We start from the raw sequence: 20,916 nt of genomic DNA, 5'->3' as shown, positions 1-20,916 counted from the left end.
TAGTAACAGGGGAAAATGAAGAGAGGGGTGCAACAAAACAAGGAAACTAGTGGTAATCTCAAATGATGCTGTGAAGAACAGGAAGATGGAGCAAGGTATGGCAAATAATGAGGGGGCGGGAAAGGGTGGAGTTAAATACAATGGAGAGATGGAATTGACACTGGTGGAGTTACAGGAGCAAGCTGTGGAAGAGTTGGCGATTGTGTAAGGTGAAGAGCTTGAGGTAGCACCTCTAGCAGTGGTGCCAACTGGAGATTGGCCACTAATAGGTACACAACTGAGGAGGGATTGCCACTGTAACAAAACATAGGGGAATCTCACAACGATGAATTATAATAGGGAAGCATAAGTTGAACCAAGGTTCAAAATATATGTATTGGCCTGTATCGAACGATACGTATCGTATCGGGAGCTTCCCGATATGCTCTTAGAGAGGGTGTATAGGGATTTTGACCGGTTCAGGGGGTGTATGGACCTTAAACCGGCCCCTCTGAACCGGATTTGAAAAAAAACTAAAAAAAACTACCGATACTGCCTGATACGCCTCTACCGGCATATCGATATTTTGAACCTTGAGTTGAACCATCTTGGGTCATGTGTAAAATGATCAATTTTGGTGAATTTCTAGAGGCGTCCCTCAAAGGTATGGAGGAGACAAAGGCCTCCCTCATGAAGATTGAAAGGAGGTCATTGAGGAGGGAGGAAAAAAAGGGAGGAGTGCAGAAAGGGATTTATTTCTGCTGTCTTGAGGATTGGATGATAGAGCTGGGCTTGTAACACCGGGAGGGAAAGTGGTAGAAGGACCGGGGTTGTTTCAGAGGGGTGAAACACTAAAGCAAAAGATTGAAAATAGTATGGTGGAATATAAGGGGTTTGAACTCGGGAAGGAGGGTGGTATCCAGTTTATGCATAGAGAAGTGGGATTTGGCTGTCTTATGTTTTTAGGAAACTAAAAACTAAGATAAAGGTGATTGAAGCATCTGTTGTTAGAAGTGCATGGGGGAGAGATTGCCAATGGGAATATGTACTAGCTAGAGGTACTGCAGGTGGCATTTGTTGTAATTTGGGTCACTAGCATAATGGAGTTAAAGGACAAGGAGATTGGGCAGTTCTTTGTATTAATATTGTTCAAACAATTGGGGTATGGGTGGGAATGGGTGTTGGCTGTTGTGTATGGACAAAATGAAAATAGGTTAAGGGATCTGTTTTGAGCATAACTGGATGGGCTTAGAGAGAGATGGGAAAATCCATGGGTGGTGGGGGGAAATTTTAATGATGTTATCTATAAAAAAATTAATGATGTAAGGTTTACATATGAGAAAAAGGGGAGCAAGTAGTAGTAGAGTAATGAGATGATTTGATTTGCTGAATTTACAAGGAGGTGGGAGGTGGTTGATCTTCCCCTATTAGGGGCCAAATACACATGGACTAACAAACAGGAGGAGGCTACTATTGGTAAAACTAGATAGGTTTGTGGTGTCAACGACTGGGAAGAGAAGTTTTCTCAAGTATCTTTGCAGTTTTTACCATGGCCCCTTTCAGATCATGCACCAATTTGTTTAGATGGTGGTGGAATTCCTTCCAGGCCATTCCCATTTGCATTTGAAAGTTTGTGGCTTGAAGAGTTGGGGTTTGTTGAGCAGTTGAAGGCATGGTTGTTAGAAATGCATGGGCTGGAAGAAAGAGAAGAATTATCACCTAGTAAGTTGGGGAAAAGTATGTAGACCAAAAAAGTTGGGTGTTTGGGGATGAGAAGAGTGAAGGAATTAAATTAGCATTATTGGAAAAATGCTTTTGGAGGTTTAGTGGGCAAAGTGGAGGTTTGTGGAGGGAAACTATTCAAGCCAAGTATGGTGTAAGAAACTTAGGATGGGAACCTGGAGAAGCAAGCCAATCTTATGGCTTGCTTGGAGCTTGGTTAGACCTTTGTGGAGGTGGTGAAACTTAACGCTTGGTTAGACCTAGGGTGGGGGCCAAAGGGACCTTTGAAGACTCAACCAGTGGCTCTTTTCGAACCAGTTTTGGGGCATGCCTAGAGCATGGCTGGTTGATATAAATCAAATGCCTTAGGCTCATGTGATGTGACTCATTAAATAGTTGCATGAGTTGTGGGTGCAAAGGATGGTCTGGGGATGACAGTTTAGGTCTATCGTCGTCATCATTACATGCTACAAGGAACCCTGATGCTAAATCTGGGTAGAAACAAGCCATGCAATGGATTCCAAGGGAAACGAGAGAGAAGGGCCCTGGTAGATCAGAAGAGGATTGCCCTAATCCAAGATAGACCAAGGCTAGTTCAGTGGAGAAAAAGTTGGTGGATGGAGGATGGGTTGATTGTGACTTGTCAGATGAGGAAGTCTCTAGGTTTGATATAGTGTCGTTGATGGGCGGCTTGGGAACAAATGAAGGGGCGAAAGATTTGGAAGAAAACTTTCATATTTCTGAACTGTTTGGTGGTGAAACAAAGATAGTGGGAACAATCCCTATTTGGAGTTTTGTGTTAGTTGGACGTGACTTGAACAAGGTTGAGGATGCTTTGGTTGTTGGGGAGGTAAACCTTAGGCCCACTTAGAAGAGCTAATTCTGGATAGAAACTCTTTGCGGGGTGTCTATAAGGAGGTTGTAGAGGGTTACTAGAGGCTCAATGAGAACAATCCAGAAAAGGGTGAGTTACAAAGTATTGGAAACAGGTCACAATGTGCATCCTTAATCAGTGATTTAAAAGGCGTGCCTGAGGCATGCCTCGGCGCACAGGCGAGCCAGATCCTAGGTGCAGCCCTCACAAAAGGTGCATGCCTTGTGCGCCTTGCGCCTCAGCCCAGGCATGTGCGTTTTGAAAATTTGATGTTTTTTTGCTTTTTTTGTGTCTAGCAGCTGGGCCCCCGGACCCCCGTGCCACGCCCCCAGACCCCCTATTTGGTAACGTTGTTCATTCATTCATCCTAATAAAATATCTTCTTAAAAAACAATTAAAACTATAAAATCATTATTTTTTGTGTGAGAACTAAGAATTTAAGACCTAACATGGACTTGTTTGGGCTTGCCTCGAGGGGCGTGGTACAAAGGCGGCTTGTAGAATCAGGAGTGTAGTATGTTTTACATCACATTAGCTACTTGAAGTAATGCAGCTGAGGAAAAATGAGATTGTTGGTTTTTTATGCTTGAAAATGTTTTATATATTTGATTTTATTTTTAAGTTCTCATTTGAATATGCTTTACATGCTATATTTATGTATTTTAATTTTAGATAATAGGTTTTTAAAACATTTATTTTAAAATTTAAGTCTATATTTTTATTAATATTATGTTTAATATATATATATTTATTTATTTTGCATTTTTCGCAATTATTTTTGATTTTCTAGCTTTTTTTTTTTTTAATTTTTTGTGCCTTGCTTAAAAAGGCACGCACCTCGCCTTGCGCTTTAGTGCAAATTGACTCCCGCGCCTTTTTTTGTGCCTTGCGCTTTTAAAACACTGTCCTTAATATTGAACTATTCATAGTAGACCCATCTTGGAAAGATTGTGATCCCCCATTCTACTGCACAAGGAAAAGCAACAGATCCCTCTTCAATGCTTCCCTAGGTATGGTTGTGAATTTGGTTTTGGGTATTGACAGGTTCTATGTTTGCAGCCGCTAGCTCTAGGTGTTGAGAAGGATATAAGAGGAAGAGAGAATGGGTCCTTATTTGAGGAGGAAAGGGGGAGAAGAATTTGGGACTTAATTGAACAGTCTTTGGAGGATTTGAAGAGGAAGGAGTTGGAGAAAGAGGAGATTACCGATCAAGAGAGTAGTACGGAGGACTCAGTTCCCATTTCTAGAGAAGATAAAATGAGTGCGAAAAGAGTATAGAAGACCTAGTGGCTGATTTTGTGGGAAAGCTTGGGTGTAAACTAAAGGATCCAAATGAGTTGAAAACCTTTCAAAGGTAGAAGAAAAATGAAGTGAAGATTAGGAAAAGAGAGTTGAGTTTTCAAGAATCTAAATTGTTGGTTTTTGATGATAGATGGACTAGGAGTGTTTGGAGGGGTAGGGGTATAAACTTGGCTATGTCTCTCCATGGGGGTCTTTGGGAGGAACAGTGGTTCTTTGGAAGAAGGATGTGGTGCAAGGAGTGGAGGAACTGGTAGGGAAATTTACAGTTTCAATCAAATTCTGACATGTGAATGATGGATTTGAATGGGTTTTGACAAACATTTATGGTCCCCATGGATATTGGGAGAGGAATGAAATGTGGGAAGAATTAGAAGATATATGGGGATTGTGGGAAGGACTGTGGTGTATAGGCGGGAACTTTAATGTGATAAGTTTTGTTGAGGAAACCAACAAAGCGAGGCAAAGAATTACCACTAGCATGGAGAAATTTAATGCTTTATAAATTCTTTTGAGCTCAAGGAACTGCCCCTCTTGAGTAACAACTTTATGTGGCCCAACTTGCAAACTAACCCAATTTATTATAATTTTGATAGATTTTTATTTATAGTGGATTGGGAGGACCATTGGGGAGTTTTGGGCTCGAGGGCCTTGACTAGAATGACTTGTAAGTTCTAATCATCAATCAATTTCCCTGTCTAAGGATGATCTAAGGGGAGGGGGTCTGACTCCTTTTTGGTTTGAGAATGTGGCTTTGTGACCCAGTTTTTAAAGAAAAAGTTAAGGATTGGTGGGCAAAGAGTAATCCAAGGGTTAAATGGGAGGGCATGAGGTTGCATCATAAGATAAAAGATTTGAAAGCTAAAATAAAGGATTGGAATATTCGGCAATTTGGGAGACTAGAAGAGAGAAAGCACGAGGTAATTAATTAATGATAAGCAAGAGAGATGGGCATTAAGCAACTAGTTGGAGATATCTTGCTCAAAGAAGAAACTAGTTGGAGACAAAAGTTGAGAATTGGATAGAAATATCAAATTCTTCCATGCTTTAGCAAATGATAGGAAGAAAAGAATTTCATTTCTATGCTAGAATTGGAAGCTGTGGAACAATTGATCAATAAAGTGAAATCGCTGGAGCTTTTTTGAATCTTTTTTTTTCTTGATGAATGAGCTTTTGTGAATCATTTCAAGTCGATCTTTAGAAGACCCTTTACTGAGAGATCAAGTCTAGAAGGGTTGGATTGGCCAAGATTGTCGGGAGACCATAAGAGTTGGTTAGAAAGGAGTTTTGATATGGAAGAAATCAACAGAGCAGTTTTTTCAATGGATAGAACTAAAGCACCAGGTCTGAATGGGTTCACAATGGCTTTTTACTAAGATTGTTGGAACACTCTAAAAGATGATATTCTAAGGGTTTCCAATATGCTTTTTACCTAGGACTGAATTCCACCTTCATTGCCTTGATACCAAATAAAGTAGGGGCAAATCATCGTAGAGATTTTGGACTCATCAACTTGGTTAATAGCCTTTATAGAATCATTGCAAAGGTGCTTTCTTGGATATTTAGATCAATGCTTCTTTCTATTATCTCCCCTAATCAAGGGGCTTTTGTTAAGAATAGGTAGATCATTGATCAAATTCTAATTGCTAATGAGAGTGTGGAGGAGTTGAAAAGAACTGAAAAAAGGGTTAGTAGTCTATAATCTTGATTTGGAGAAAGCCTATGATCTGGTGGACAAAGACTTTTTGTTGGAAGTAATGAGAAACTATGGCTTTAGAGATAAGTGGTGTGAGTGGATTTAGGGTTGTATTAATACATGCCACCATTCAATCTTGGTAAATGGGGCAGTTGTGGACCACTTTCTAGTGACTAGAGGAATTAGACATGAGGATCCTCTCTCGGTCTCTCCCCTTTTTTCTTCACTTTAGCGGCTGATGTCCTGGGACAGTTAATCTAGAGAACAGATTTGAGGGAACTAGTGAGAGGTTGGAGAGTGTGAAGGGATAGACTGCCTATCACCCACCTACAATTTTCTGACAACACTATTATTTTGTGAGGGAGATGATCTTAGATGGGTGAGAAATTTGAAGTGGGTGGTTCAATTGTTTGAGGAGATGTCAAATTTGATAGTCAAAGAGCTGTATCGTGGGGATCGGTATGGATGAAAGAGAGGTGTCAGAGTGTGCAATTATTTTGGGCTGTGAAGTCTCCCAGTGGCCAATGGATTATTTGGTATTACGGTATTACCCTTGGGAGATAACCTGAGAAATGTAAGTTTCTGGAACCCGTTGGTGGACATGTTTACCAAGAGATTAGCTTCTTGGAAGAGAAACTTTCTTTGAGTGGAAGAATTACTTTAGCCAAATCGACTTTGGCCAACTTGCTCGTCTACTTCCTCTTGGTGTTCAAGATTCCAGTTAAGGTTGTAGGAGTCTGGAGAAGTTAATGAGAGAGTTTTTTTTTTTTTTTTTTTGTGGGAACCTAAGGAGGACCATAAGCTTAGATGGGAAGTTGTAAGTAGAAGTAGGAGTTTTGGTAGCTTAGGAATTGGGAACATCCAAAATAGGAATATGGCATTGTTAAGAAAATGGCCATGGAGATTGCCAATGGACAAGGATAAATTGTGGACGAAGGTTATCTTAAGCATCCATGGGCTGGTGGTTGAGGGTTGGGACGTAGGATGCATTGCCTTGGAAATCCATTCATGCTATCCTTCATTCATTCCTACCTTTGTCAGGTATAATTTCTGTACATGTGTGGGTGGGGAGTTCATCACTAAAAATGAGCCTGTCTCTACTTTCTTGTCTTCCTTTGTTTTGGGTCATAAGCTCGAATAGGACTTAGGGCATAAGCAGGGAATCAGAGACTTGGATTTGGACAATGGCTTGGCATTGATTCAAATCCTACAAAGGGTTTTCTTGTATCCTTCTAAATTGTACTCTCGGATTTGGACTCTTTCTCCTTCTAATTCTTTTACCTGTGCCTCTTTTTTCAAAGCCTCAGTTCAGCCTTCTGATAGTTCTAGGCAACCTCTTCCCGTTAAGGAAGCTTAGGGTAAATTGGTTCCAGGGTTGGGACTTTTTTCTGGGAAATTTTCTTGGAAAGAACCAACACTTGCGATCTATTTCAAAGAAAAAAAAACCTTCTTGGTGTTTAACTCCTAACTGGTGTATTCTCTGTAAAGTCAATGGTGACTCTTGCTACCGCTTTTTAATTTCCCACCCCTTTGTTTCATCTATTTGGGATTGGTTTTTCTTTTTGTTTGGTCGCAAGTGGACACCCCCACCCAATGTGCAAAGCCTCTTTGACTGTTCCGCTGGTAGCTGCCTAGCTGGACAAAGAAGAGGGAAAGAATGCTGTGGAGATGCACGAGAGCTGCGTTTTGTAATGTTTGGACGGTTTGGGAGGAAAGGAACCAAAGAATTTTTGCTGAAAGGAGTGAAGTAGAGGGACAATTATTGAGGTGATCACTGCTAGGGTGGTTCATTGGGTGAAATCAGTGGATCTATTTGATGATATTCCTATAGTTGCTTTGATGAATAATTTGAAGGAAAGGGCAGTCTCAGCCTCAAGTAGTAGTGCCTCTTATCCTTTGTGGGTTCTGCCATGTTCAGGTTTCATTAACTTGAACTTTGATGTCAGTAGTGAAGGTAACCTGGGCCTTCAAGGATTGGGGGAGTTTTTAGGATGGAGGAAGATGTAGTTATTGCTCTATTTTCAGGTCCATTTAGAGTAGGGGACTCACTCCGAGCTGAAATTATGGCTGTGGTGGAGGGCACAAAAAGGGCTAAGGAATTAAGTGTAAGCAGGTTGATAATTGAATGAGATTCAAAAGTGGTTATAGGATGGTTAGGGAAGGAGGATTATGGCATGTGGCAATACATTAATGAACGAAGATTTTTTAAGTGGCTGACTCAGGGTATGGAAGTGAGATTGCATTGGGTAAAAATGTCTGCTAACTCATTTGTTGATACACTTGCCAAACAAGGGGTGGGAAGGAAGCAGTTGTTTTGGGCTATGTTGTAATCTTTCTACTTCTTTGGGGGAGAATTAAGAGAGCTGTATTTGTTCATTATTTTTTAATGAAATGGTTCTGTTATTGATAAAAAAGTAAGAGTGCTGTTTTGGAAGGATTTCTGGTGTGGAGACAGACCTTTGCAGGAAATCTACCCATCCCTTTACGAGTTTGTAGTGGACAAAGAAGCTTGTGTGGTTGACTAAATTTCTGAAAATAATGGAGTCAGGGTATGGACTCCTCAGTTTAGGAGGCAACTAAATGATTGGGAAGTCAAACCTTTGATGGAGCTAATGCAGGCTTCATATAGTGCTCGGGTTGACTCTAGTAGGGAGGACATGAGAGTGTAGAATTGGGAAAGATCTGGCCTTTTGTCTGTGAGATCCTTTAATAATCAGATGACAAGGCAAGAGACCAGTGTCTTTCCTGTTAGTGTTATTTGGTGCAGAAATGTGCCTTCAAAAGTGGCCATTTTTGTTTGGTCTGCTTGCTTGAATAAGATACTAACTAGGGATAATCTGATGAAGAGGGGGATGGTGGTGGGCAGGGCTGAATGTGCATTATGTGAAGAGCATATGGAGTTGGCTGTTCACCTCTTACTTCATGGTGAATTCTCTTATACAATCTGATTTAAATTAAATCATTGTAAGGAGCCTAGGAGTAGGCTAGTAGCTCCTATAGATGATAAAATGAGAAAATGTAGACTAAGATATGGTCATGTGCATAGAAGACCTTTGATGGCACCCATTAGAAGAAGTGATCTGTTGCAAGAGGTAGGGGTAGACCAAAAAGGACATGAGTTGAGGTAGCGAAAGTGATTTGAGTACTAATAATTTTACAATGGATATGGCATTAAACAGAATGAAATTGGCGAACAGGATTAATGTGGCTGGCCCCATGTATTTGGGATAAAGCTGGATGATGATGATGATGAATCATGAAGATATTTACTGTTAAGAGTTGCTTTCCTGCTTCAATAGAAGGGTTCTTGAAGGGTTGGAGACTGGAAGGGTTGAACAAAATAAGAATAATCATGGGAATACAGTACCAACAGCATTTCTCTGGACGATTTTGCAAGAAAGAAATGCTATGTCAAGGGAAGAGAAGTTAAACTAAAGCATTATACCAGAAGATCTTGGGAAAATTGTACTCTTGGGTTGTTATACATGAAAAATTCAAAGGAAGAAACTACAACTCTTTTTTTTTTGTATATAAAAATCTTTTTGTTAACAGTCAAGGGGTGGTGGTGTAGGGTTTTGAGATGTGTATATTGTACATTCCCATTCTACAGCCTCTAGTTGTACAGGGGCTTTCTGTTTATTCATGAAATATACTTTACCTCTTCTCAAAAAAATGTATCCATCTTGTTACCTTGTCAGCCCCATTCTTTTTGTGCTGTTGCTATTTTGTTTTATGCCCTTTCCATCTTTAATAGATTTGAATTCTTTCATCCCAAAAAGTTGTTCTAGCATCAATAGTGGTGAAAACTGAATTTTGTGCGGATTTGCCACTGTTAATATTCCCAAAGCCCCCATGTTCTCAGTATGCTTGTGTATCTGTTGTGCATGATATGAATGGGACAAAACAAAGAATTTTTGCTACTTTAGGTGCTGATTCTCTAAGATCCAGCTGACCACATATGGTTGGGACTGAGACTTTATTGAGTTGGCTATTTTCTTCTAATGTTGGAAAATATTTATCTTTAATATAGTTCTTCATCTGTACAAATAACAAAATATTTATACTAATTTTACAGTGGGACTCTCGAGATCAATTGTTCAAAGGATATCAAAATTCAGGGAATTATTGGACCATGCACGTCTATGGAGAAGGTTGTCTCATAAGATGTTCCACCAATATCTTTTGCTATTTGAAAATGTTAAATATGGATGGGCTTGTCCAGTTTTTTTTTTTTTTCCCTCCAAAAATTGTATTTTTTTTTTCCATTCTGGCTTCCCCACCTTTTCCCTTTTTTAGCGCTTTGTACTTATTATCTTAAGTCTTGCAGAAAGGACCTTGTTGTGCTGATACTGTCATTGGTCAAGGGAATACGACATCTTGGAAGATGTGTGGCCTTGATAAGAGGACGTGTTTCACAGTCTTCTTTGACATTTCACCTAGTGAGCGATCAAACCCTCCGGGAACTTCAAATCCACAGTTATATTTACAGTTTCTAACAAAGTAAGAATCTATATTCTATTAGGTGGCTTCTTTTCCTTTTAATTTCCTCTAGTTATATTGCTTTCAGTGTAAGCTTGGTTATAATGGTTTCTCTGCAGTTATCAGAATCCTGAAGGACAAACAAGGTTCAGGGTTACAACTGTTACAAGGAAGTGGGTAGATGGTGCTGTTAATACAGAGGTCAGTGCAAGACACCCTCCTTTTTTTGGATTGACACATTAACTTGGGAACCATGCGTCTTGACCTTATTTAATCTTTGCCCTGTGGAACATACCCCAAACTTGGCATCTTTATAACAAATTAACAATACATTTTGTTGGCTTGTAGCTGCAATGTCCTATGCCAGCTTAAAATCAATGGTTTTTAACAAAGACATAATTGAACACTATCAATAAGGAATTTTCAAGTTCTGATGCCTTGAAAAGCTGATTGTTCTAAGTACAAAGCCATGCAACTAAAATCAATGTAATTATAACAAATTTCTTGTTAAGTGCCTTTTTTTGTACTTGCTTGGATGTTATGAAGGTTAAGTTTTTATTCTCTTGCGGTTTATGGCCATCTGACATTAAGATCTTGTTTCCTCTACCTATCCATCAACTGTTATCATATTCACGTTTTTGACAGATCAGAATTGTATTTTGTGATATCATTATTCTTCTTGAATTTGACTTTGGAGGTATTACAAATTTAATTCCTGACATGGATGGAGTGTGATTAAATTTTGCAGGAATTTGTTGATGGATTTGATCAAGAGACTGCTGCTGTTGTAATGGCAAGATTGACTTCTTTGAAAATGGAGATGGAGGTATTCTCAAGATTTCACAGATCCTGTCATTGAAAACCAGGTTTTTCACCATTTATCATCTAGTGTAGCATTATACATGGTGTTTTTCTTTTGAGAGAAAGGTAAAGTATTGTATTACTCAAAGTAAAAGCAAAATATACCATGCGGCACAACGAGGCACTGTGCAGTGGTCCAAGTCTTTTCTATACATTTCTATCCTGTGTGCATAGATACAAAAAGAGACCTGTACTTGAAAAAAGAACTATAAGGTTTGTTCCTAAAATGTTTGTGTGTTCGATCCAAGAATACGATTTACCCTAAAATTCTTTCAGCAGGGCATCTTCTGAGCCATGTTTGTCTTCAGACAGCCTCCAATTTCTTTTCATCCATATAATCCACTCCACTGTTGCAGGCCCTACTTCTCATGTCACCTTACCTTCTTTACATAAACCTTTCAGCTGCCAACTCCATATTTAGGCAGCCAGAATTTTTTGGGAAACAAATCTGAGCTTCAAATAGACCTAGTAGTCTTGCCCATAAACTTCTAGCCAATCTGCAATGAATAAGAAGATGATTCAGATCTTCGGAAGCTTCCTACACATACATCTGCTGGGTTCCACCGTCAATCCTTTTCTTGCCAAAACATCTGCTTTTAAACACTTCCACATAGCTGCAACCTACATCAAAAAGGCAACTTTAGGAGGGGCAATATTCCACACTCTGGCCTCTGGAAAGCTTTCCAACTCCCCTTCATTTTCATTCAATCTGTTGTAGAAAGATCTGACTGAAAATAATCCTAACTTTTTCAGCAACCGTACCCCTTTATCTCTTCTTGACTGATTAGGCATGAAATTGCCGAACATTTGCATCAGTTCCATCCACTGCCCCACCTCCCAGACATTTAGACTTCTAAAAATGGGACACCATTCACCTGGACTTAAATCCTTGGAAAACGGCTGCAGCAATCAAACAATGCTTATTGCGATGTTTTAAGTCAGTGTTTGTACTTGATTTTTCTTTCTTTTTTTCTTTTTTTTTTTTTTTGCATTGGGTTTCTGGAGATTAAGATGTTTATTAAAAGTTTTAAGCACATAGTTACTGCATAGGAAAGATAGGATACTGAAGTGGAAACACCCCTCTGTCCGTGCATATAACTCCATGAAAATATTATAAACATTTGTACTTGATTTTGCCCGGCTAAACAGGATTTTTGAAAGCTAAATGCCTATAGCGCACCTGAGTACATTTATAACTTCATGAAAATATTATAAACATCTGTACTTGGTATTTCTATATTTTGGTTAAAGGCATGAGTACATTTATTCTGACATGATTGAAATCCCAAATCTAAATGCTGAAGCCTTTTCTTTTTCTTAATTAAATTTTTGTCTGCACAGTGATTCATCTAGTGTTTTCTTATTGGTTCATCAGAATAAAATTTCTGTTTTTTTTTTTTTTTTTGTTTGGTTTAAGTAGCCAGACAATGGAGATGATAGAGCAGGAATTATATATATCTTCTTGCTTGTTTATCTTATTAGTTGAGTGTAAGTTATCACACCTTAAATGATTAACCTTTTTTTATTACTTTTTCACTCAGGAAGAGTTTGATGCAACGAGATGGTTGGATAGATCCCTCATCCGTCTATGTTCCAGATTTGGTGACTACAGGAAGGATGATCCTTCTTCATTTACATTGAACACTAGTTTCTCATTATTTCCTCAATTTATGTTTAATCTACGGCGGTCACAATTTGTACAGGTATTGAATTATGGTATTCAGGACTGGGAGCTAAGTTTTTCCTTATCTTTTTATTTGAATATTCATTTATTTTACTTATTTGCAGGTTTTTAACAATAGTCCAGATGAGACTGCCTATTTTCGTATGTTGTTAAATCGGGAGAATATCCTCAACTCCGTGGTCATGATACAGCCGTCATTGATTGCATATTCATTCCATTCACTACCTAAGCCTGCATTGTTGGATGTAGCTTCTATTTCATCTGAGCAAATTCTCTTGCTGGATGCATATTTCAGTGTAGTTATTTTCCATGGAATGACAATAGCTCAGTGGCGAAATGCTGGTTACCAGAATCAGCCAGAACACCGGGTTAGTATCTGTATCATTCTTGTCAAGTTCTTGCTTTAGATCTTACGAAGATGCTCGATCTAGGTCCTCATTCAAAGGCATTGAAATCCAGTGGCTTTGAATATTTGATCATCCTGATTTATGTGTATGATACCTAAGCATTGTGAAATTTGTGTCTCTGTTTATGTGTGTTTATTGGTGCTGGTGTATCTCCCACATGGAACAATGTTCTGCAGTTGATGTTTTTTATACTGATACTCTAATCCTTGTCATCACAAATTTAAATTGATTAGAGTGAAAGCATGAAACTTCTTTAAGAATGACTGCCTTGAGTGCACCATAGACATATAAAGGCCATTGCCCAATGCTGGCCCTGTTATCTGGGGTCTTTGGAGGGGTGAGCTGGATACAGTCCTAACCTTTGTGTTTTTTTTTTGCTCAAATTGGCTGTTCTGAGACTCAAACCTGTGTTCTCATGCTTGACAGCATGAGGTTTTACCATTACACCAAGTAATGGCCCCTTGAGTGCACCATAGATGTAAGTCGTACTTAATATATCCTCTTACTATTAGCTTTCTCGTCCTGTTATTCTTGCATATGGGTGTGTGTGAGCCTTCTTCGCCACATTTAATATTTGTAGGTCTTATTGCAGATGCTGGTTCTTACATGTCTTTGACTCTCTGTACTCTATGAAGTGGTTACTTGCACAATTTGAATGTATTTTTGACATTTGTGCAAGGACAGGGTTCTATTATTCCTGATGCTTTTTTTAAGCTTATGTACATTATTTTTATGTAATAATTTCCGTATATGTGTTTATTTCTTTCTTCAGGCCTTTGCCCAGCTATTACAGGCTCCTCATGATGATGCCCAAATGATAATCCGGGATCGATTCCCTATCCCACGATTGGTGGTTTGTGATCAGCATGGCTCCCAGGTCAGTTGTTTTGCATTGAATGCATCCCTTTAAATGCAAGCACTGTCTCTGATGGTTGATGATTCAAATATAAAAACATGACCCCAATCTTGATGAAAACCTGAAGTTGAATCATTATTCTGTGCCCTTTCTGTCAGTGAAATATTTGAGTGCCTTTTCAGTAGTAGAAATTCAGGAAGTAAAAGTAAATTGAAAAGAATGAACAGCAAAGAGAAAGAAGAGAGGAAGTGAGAGAACAATGAGAAAGAGGCAAAAGAATATCTAGCCGCCTCTTCTCTTTGTATTTATACTTAATTGATGTAAAACATTGTTATTCAATGACTAATTTGCCCTTAATAGGGGGCTATAACAAAGGGACCACAACTTAAAAAAAAAAAGGAACAACAACTAGTGGGCTTCGGCCCAATAACTACACTAAAAACATAACTAATAATAAACAAAAGAAAAGTGGGCCAATAAATGTCTCAGCCCTGATCTATCAACACTCCCCCTCAAGTTGGGGAGTAAATGTCAATCATTCCCAACTTGTGTAAGCCATGTTCCAGCTTGTTTTTCGCAATCCTTTTGGTGAAGTTATATGCCAGTTGCAACTCTGATGTGATATATGGTAAGCACACCTCTCTTGAGGACACTCTTTCCCTAATAAAGTGTATATCAACCTTGATGTGCTTGGTTATCATGCTGAATTAGATTGTGTGCAATGTTAATAACAGCTTGATTGTCACGATACAGCATCATAGATTGTTTTGCATTAATTCTAATCTCACTTAATAAAGACCTGGGCTAGAGGAGTTCTGAAACACCATGAGCCATGAACCTTGTATGCTTCTGCATTTGATCTAGCCACCACTGTCTATTTCTTACTTTTCAATAAAACCGAACTCCCTCCAATCTATACTAGAAAGCTGGATGTGGATCTCCTATCATCTAGGCATCTTATCCAATCTACATTTGTATATGGCTCTAGTTTAATATGTTTCTGGTTAGCAAATAACACACCTTTGCTAAGATGCTTCTTTAAGTAAGCAAGGATCCTATCTGGACATGTCATACAAAGATATAATAGTTTGCCCATCAATCTCTGATACCTCCCTATATCTTTAACTAATTCACCATCTAACGCACTAATTTTGTGCTTATGATCAATGGGTGAAAGAAGGCATACCTGGATCTGTATTTGGTGAATCTGAAGCCTCAAATTGGAAGTGGCATGGGTTCTTCTATTGGTGCATGAGGAGCATTAGAATCAACCCTCATGCTTTGGTGCTTGAAAAAGTGTGGGACAACGCATAGTGGATCACAAGGAAATAGGAGTTGGAATGGGCAATGAAGAAGATGGGAATTGGAAGGGGAACAAGATGCTCATCCCCAAAATACCCCCCTTGAGGAACAACATCAGAGAACAAAGGAGTGGACTCAAAGAAAGTAACATCCATGGTAACGTACCGACTCCTTGACATTGGATCATAGCAAATTATCAATAGTACCCCTTTTGGTTTTTAGCATACCCAAGGAAGACACACTTCTTAGATTTAAGATCAAGCTTATTACGATGTGGACCAAGTACGTGGAAAAAACAAGTACATCCAAAAACCCTCGAGTGAATATGAAACAGCTCCCCCTCAAGAAAAAGAAGACCATACAGGGTCTTAAATCCAAGAATACATGAAGGCATGAAGTCAATCAAGAAGACAACAATATACACAAAATCACCTAAAAATCAAACCAGAACATATGCATATATCATGATACTTCGTGCCACCTTAAGTATATGTTGGTTCTTCCTTTCTGGTACTCCATTCTACTGAGAAGAATATACACAACTACTTCGGTGAATAACCCCATGTTCCAACAAATAAGTTGCTAAATCCTTTTGAATGTACTCTTTTGCATTATCTGATCTAAAAAATTTTGTTTTCACTCCAAACAGTGTGAGAACCATATGATGAATCCAAGAGAACCAAGTATGGTCATCTGCAAACAAAGGGAAATATTGATAACCTCCCATAGAGGGAACAAAGTAGGGATCCCAAACATCATTATGAACAAGGTCAACAGCAGAAACACTTATTTAATTACTTGAAGCAGAAGAATGTATACAACGTTTAGCAAGTTGACAACTTTCACATCGTTTATCAAAAAAAAAAAAAAACTCACATTCTAGACTAGACACCTCAATAGACTTAAATGAATAACGTTGGAAACTAAAAAGTAAGAGACCTAAAAGACAATTGTCTTAAACAGTTATTCCATAGCATAATTTGACTCATAGACGCTGACCCACTACTACTGTTGCTCACATGGTGACTTTGATAATTGGGAAGCACATCTACAATGTAGATTCCTGATTCCATTCACATCATGACCACTCCTAATCGTTCTCCTTGACTCTAGATCTCGAAAGACAACGATCAGGAAGAAAGGTCACAAAACAATTCAAAATTTTTATCAAACTACTCTTAGATAAAAGTTTAGTATGTAACTTAGGAACATGCAAGACAAAATGTAAAGTAATGGTGTTACCGTGCTAGACACTTTAACAATGCCTTTTCTTGTTGGGGGGGGGGTATGTGAGCCATTTGCAGTAGAGCTCTATCCCTACTAAAACATAACTGACATGAAGAGAAAATGGTAGATAGACTAGTCATATGTTCTGGGGCTTCTGAATCTGTATTCAAGGGAGGTCCCTCCTTACTTAAAGTGGAAGCAAGATTGGCAGTAGGGGGGGATATGTGAGCCATTTGCAGTAGAGACTCTATCCCTACTAAAACATAACTGACATGAAGAGAAAATGGTAGATAGACTAGTCATATGTTCTGGGGCTTCTGAATCTGTAATCAAGGGAGGATCCTCCTTACTTAAAGTGGAAGCAAGATTGGCAGTAGCATATGAACTGTTTGCATGTGCAAAGGATGTCGATTGTCCGGTTCTACAAAGCTTTTTACCTTGTTGTCCTCTTGTTAACACACTACCACTAGTTGTATCTTGCTGACCAAGATAGTGCCCATATTTCTCCAATTTTGCTCTAACTGCAGCTGCGGTGGCAATAGACTTAGTGATACTGAGGAAGGGTCCGGAAGGCTCATTTTTGTTATTGCTGAATTTGCATTCCCTTTCTTGTTTCTAAGCTTTGACTGGGATCAAGTGAGGATGAAGTTTCCAACATGTATCTCTTGTATGCTTAGGCTTCTTGCAATGGCCACTAAAAATGTTCTCATCCTCCTTGTTTTCACCACCACCACCACCACCCCCCCCCCTTGCCTCCACTAGGTCTTGGTTTTATAGTATTGATCATAGTAAAAGCTTCTATCATTTGTCCCTTCAACATAACATTCTTCCTACTGTCCTCTTCAGAAACAAAGGCATATGCTTGTGAGAGAGTCACACTATCACGAGACAAAATGTGGTACCTAGCAACATCATACTTTGGGTTCAAACTAGTCAAGAACTCAAACACCTGGTTCTTTTCAACTAACTTTTGATATGTTGCAACATCTTTAGTGCTTTCCCACTCCACCATCTCCAAACGATCTATTTCTTACCATAAGTTCTTCAGTGAGAAGAAATACACTGAAAGAGGTTGTCTCCCTCTTAGGCATTAATCACTAGATTCCTTAATTGATAGGCTTTAGCTACACTTTGATTCTGAGAATAGGTCTTGGAAGCTCAATCCCAAATCTTTTTTGCAGTATTTTCCCATAAGAAATTCTTGTTAATACTTAATATAGGAAAGCATATAATTACACAACCATGTCATGACCATGTAATTCTCTTGTATCCAACTAGCACAAGAGGGATTGGTAACTTCTGGTTTCCTTTTCTCCCCCATGATATATCCCAATTTATGCCGAGCACCAATAACCATAGGTGCTGATTGTGCCCATTCTAGGTATAGTACCATCTGATTTTTGCTGTAGTAATAAAAGCAACATTCTAAAGGTTATCAGTACCATCTAAACCCATCCTGGGATCAACAATTGATTTTTGTTCAGTCCCACTAGCATCTGTACTATTTCAAATAATCCAAAACACCCAAAAAGAAGTGTAGGAAGACTCCTAGCCAGATTGATGTGATACTGAGCACAAAAACTGTAACACAGAAACCTTACGGGGGGGGGGGGTCTGAGAACCTTATCGAGAAGGAAAACCACCACATGGATTGTCCAAAAAACTCCACAACCCAGCCAATCTGTTTTAGACAATGAAATAAAACATATGAAAACAAAAAACACTTACCCAGAGAGATTTCTTCTTTTCTGGAAGCTGATAGAAATAGAAGCAAGAGAAAAGGCCGTTGATCTCACTAGGAGCCCTAGAAACAGCTAGAAACTAAGCCACCCTTCACAGGATTCTCCTAGAGACCCAAAAAATCCTGATTGCCTCCCTCCAGGTCAAAAACAAAGAGTCCTATTGCAACTAAGATTCTTATTCTCTCTCCAGTTCTTCCTGATTTTGACGACCAATCCAAGATTACTCACCTGGAGTCTGAAATCCACCAAAAATTCCAGGAAGTAGGCTTTTATTCTTCTATGCAGTTGGCTGATATAGGGCTGCATGGATCTAGTCAAAGATCCTCTAAAGAGTGGCTCTGATACCGAGTAGAAATTCAGAAAATAAAAGTAAATTGCTGTATAAACAAGAAAAGAATAAACAGCAAAGAGAAAGAGCAAGACAGAAGAGAGGAAGTGTGAGAACAATGAGAAGTGAGGCAAAAGATTATCTAACTGCCTCTTCTCTTTGTTTTTATACTTAACTGATGTAAAACATTGTTTGTCATGACTAATTTGCCCTTAATAGGGCAGTTATAACAAAGGGACCACAACTTAAAAGAAAAAAACAACTAGTGGGCTTAGGCCCAATAACTACACTAAAAACATGACTGATAATAAACAAAAGAAAAATGGGCCCATAAGTGTCTCGGCCCTGATCTGTCAACATCAATCTGAGCTGCTTGAGATAAAATGGTCTTATTACCAAATGAAGGTAATGGAACATCCTTGTTTGGCCTTGATAAAGCTTACTATATATATGAGTTTGCCCTATTCTTTTCCTTGTTAAATTGAGAGGAGTTGCAAAGGCTTTTTATGGAGTTATTCTTTCAAGGACTGAAAAGAACTTTGTTCCCTATATCCCCTATTAATTGGATGGTTTGCTCGTTTGGTGTTTTAGATGTTTTCATGTAGGAAATGGTAATGTTCAAAATAATCATTTGATTCTTATCCATAAGAAAGTTCCTTTGTAATTAGGCACAATGGTATTTGATCCTTCAAGTTTTTGAGTTCAGTTTGGCGTCCCAGAGCGTGCTCACAGGCCACAGGCACCCCACATGCACATCTCAGTGTGCACTGGGGACATCTCTCGAACTTGTCATGGGGAGATGTTCCCACTTCCCAATACATGGCTGGGATGGGCTGTGGGGTGTCAATGCGAATTCCAAGTTTTTAATGGTCTTCTGGTATTTTATATAGACCAGTAACTATGACTTTTTCTTCATATATGTTTGCGTGAATGCTTGTGCTTGCTTCCCTGGCATAAAAAAGTTAACTGTACTTTTTCTTTTTCCATTTGAATTGCAAAGAGAGAGTCGATCCTAATGATGATACTAACCATGCTTTGTAGATTTTGTCTGGCATTAACAAAGAACTATTCCTCGTATTTGTTTTCAATGAAATTCTTTTTACAGGCAAGATTTTTACTTGCGAAATTGAACCCATCAGCTACATACAACTCAGCTCATGATATAGCTCCTGGATCAGATGTGATATTCACAGACGATGTAAGCCTCCAAGTGTTCATTGAGCATCTTCAGAGGCTAGCTGTGCAGTCTTGATCGTACAAGAGATTTTGAGGTGTTGATACTTATGTTTTATTCCATGATGTGGCTGAATTGCATATTCAAACCACTCGATTTGTTTTTCCTTTCTTTCTCTTGTTCTTCAAATCAGAGGCCAGCCTACATTTTTGAAAATAAGGAATGCATATAATTTTTTTCCTCTTTTTTGGGTTTTGAGAGGTGGCATTGGCTTTCCTTGGAAGAATAAGATCAACACAAAGCAGATTGTTTTGAAAGGAAGGAGCATATGGTGCAAGTTAGAAGTCTTGCTGCCTCAGCAGCAGGACTAGTCAGATGCGGATATCAAATTGGTTGTTTCTTTCTCTTCTTTTTGTAAGCCAGCAAATGAGGAAACATGTTTTAGTGTATCTGAATTAAGTTCACACATGGGGCTTAAGCTCTTAGGTCCATAAGTTCAATATTCTCCCATTTCTTTCTAGTTTCTATTTCTCCCCCTTGCTCCATTCTCTGTACATCTATCTAATTTTGTCTCTCATGGCATTTCAATTCAAACTGTCCAAGTGGAAATGCTGCATTTGAATACCTCTCTGTCTCACTTGTTGAGAATGCTATTCATTCTTCATAAATGGCTTCTGATCCAATTTATTTGACGTGGTTAAGAAATTATCTTTTGCAATTAGTTTAGGGTTTGGCTCAATTTGGGTCTTTAGTTTATTCTCTTCATTTTTGGACCAAGTTCTCTATTATTTCTTTTTCTTGATGCTCAGTTTGGGAGGAGTACAAACACAAATATACAGTACACATATGTACAAAATAATACAAAATACAGGGTTTTGCATTGTACATATTTGTATTTGCACTTCTTCCAAACTGAGCCTGATGAGGGGCATAATTTCTTTTCATTGGAGTAATGCCAAGTAACATCTATATTCAACTCTGTTTTTGGTGCCTTAGAAACGGTGGGACCCATGAAATGTCTTTCCATGCGCCCATTATCCAACAATTGCATAAACACCATTTAAGGAAAGGCCTAGTATTACGATTCAATGACTCATGAGTAGAGATGCTGAGGATTAGAACTCGGGTTAGACTTGGCACTTCACTTGGCAGTAGATAGCGAGACCACATCTCCGCCCCACAATGCCCCACAGCACATCCTCGCCGTGTATTGGGTGCATCTCCCGATGATGGTACTAGAACCGACGATGTCATCATCGGGAGATGCTCTCAATATACGGTGGGGA

General features: G+C 38.9%; 1 protein-coding gene across 1 annotated transcript in view; it reads left to right on the top strand.

Annotated features, from left to right (window-relative positions):
- LOC148873883 (protein transport protein SEC23 E-like) overlaps positions 1-20,298 on the top strand; it is a 29,903-nt gene extending 9,605 nt beyond the window's left edge. Inside the window, exons 5-12 of the mRNA XM_088964373.1 lie at positions 9,646-9,721; positions 9,898-10,070; positions 10,169-10,250; positions 10,798-10,875; positions 12,452-12,613; positions 12,699-12,962; positions 13,774-13,878; positions 19,562-20,298. Coding sequence (XP_088820499.1) covers positions 9,646-9,721; positions 9,898-10,070; positions 10,169-10,250; positions 10,798-10,875; positions 12,452-12,613; positions 12,699-12,962; positions 13,774-13,878; positions 19,562-19,708 — 1,087 coding nt within the window. The 3' untranslated portion in view covers positions 19,709-20,298. The remainder of the gene's footprint in view (positions 1-9,645; positions 9,722-9,897; positions 10,071-10,168; positions 10,251-10,797; positions 10,876-12,451; positions 12,614-12,698; positions 12,963-13,773; positions 13,879-19,561) is intronic.
- The last annotated feature ends 618 nt before the right edge of the window (positions 20,299-20,916 follow it).

Source organism: Nelumbo lutea, chromosome 1 (assembly GCF_056320005.1).
Source record: "Nelumbo lutea isolate HS-2025 chromosome 1, American lotus-T2T, whole genome shotgun sequence".
In the NCBI taxonomy this organism is placed as follows: Eukaryota; Viridiplantae; Streptophyta; class Magnoliopsida; order Proteales; family Nelumbonaceae; genus Nelumbo; species Nelumbo lutea.
Note: the sequence above shows the minus strand (reverse complement) of the source record. Positions and strands in the feature narration are given on the sequence as shown.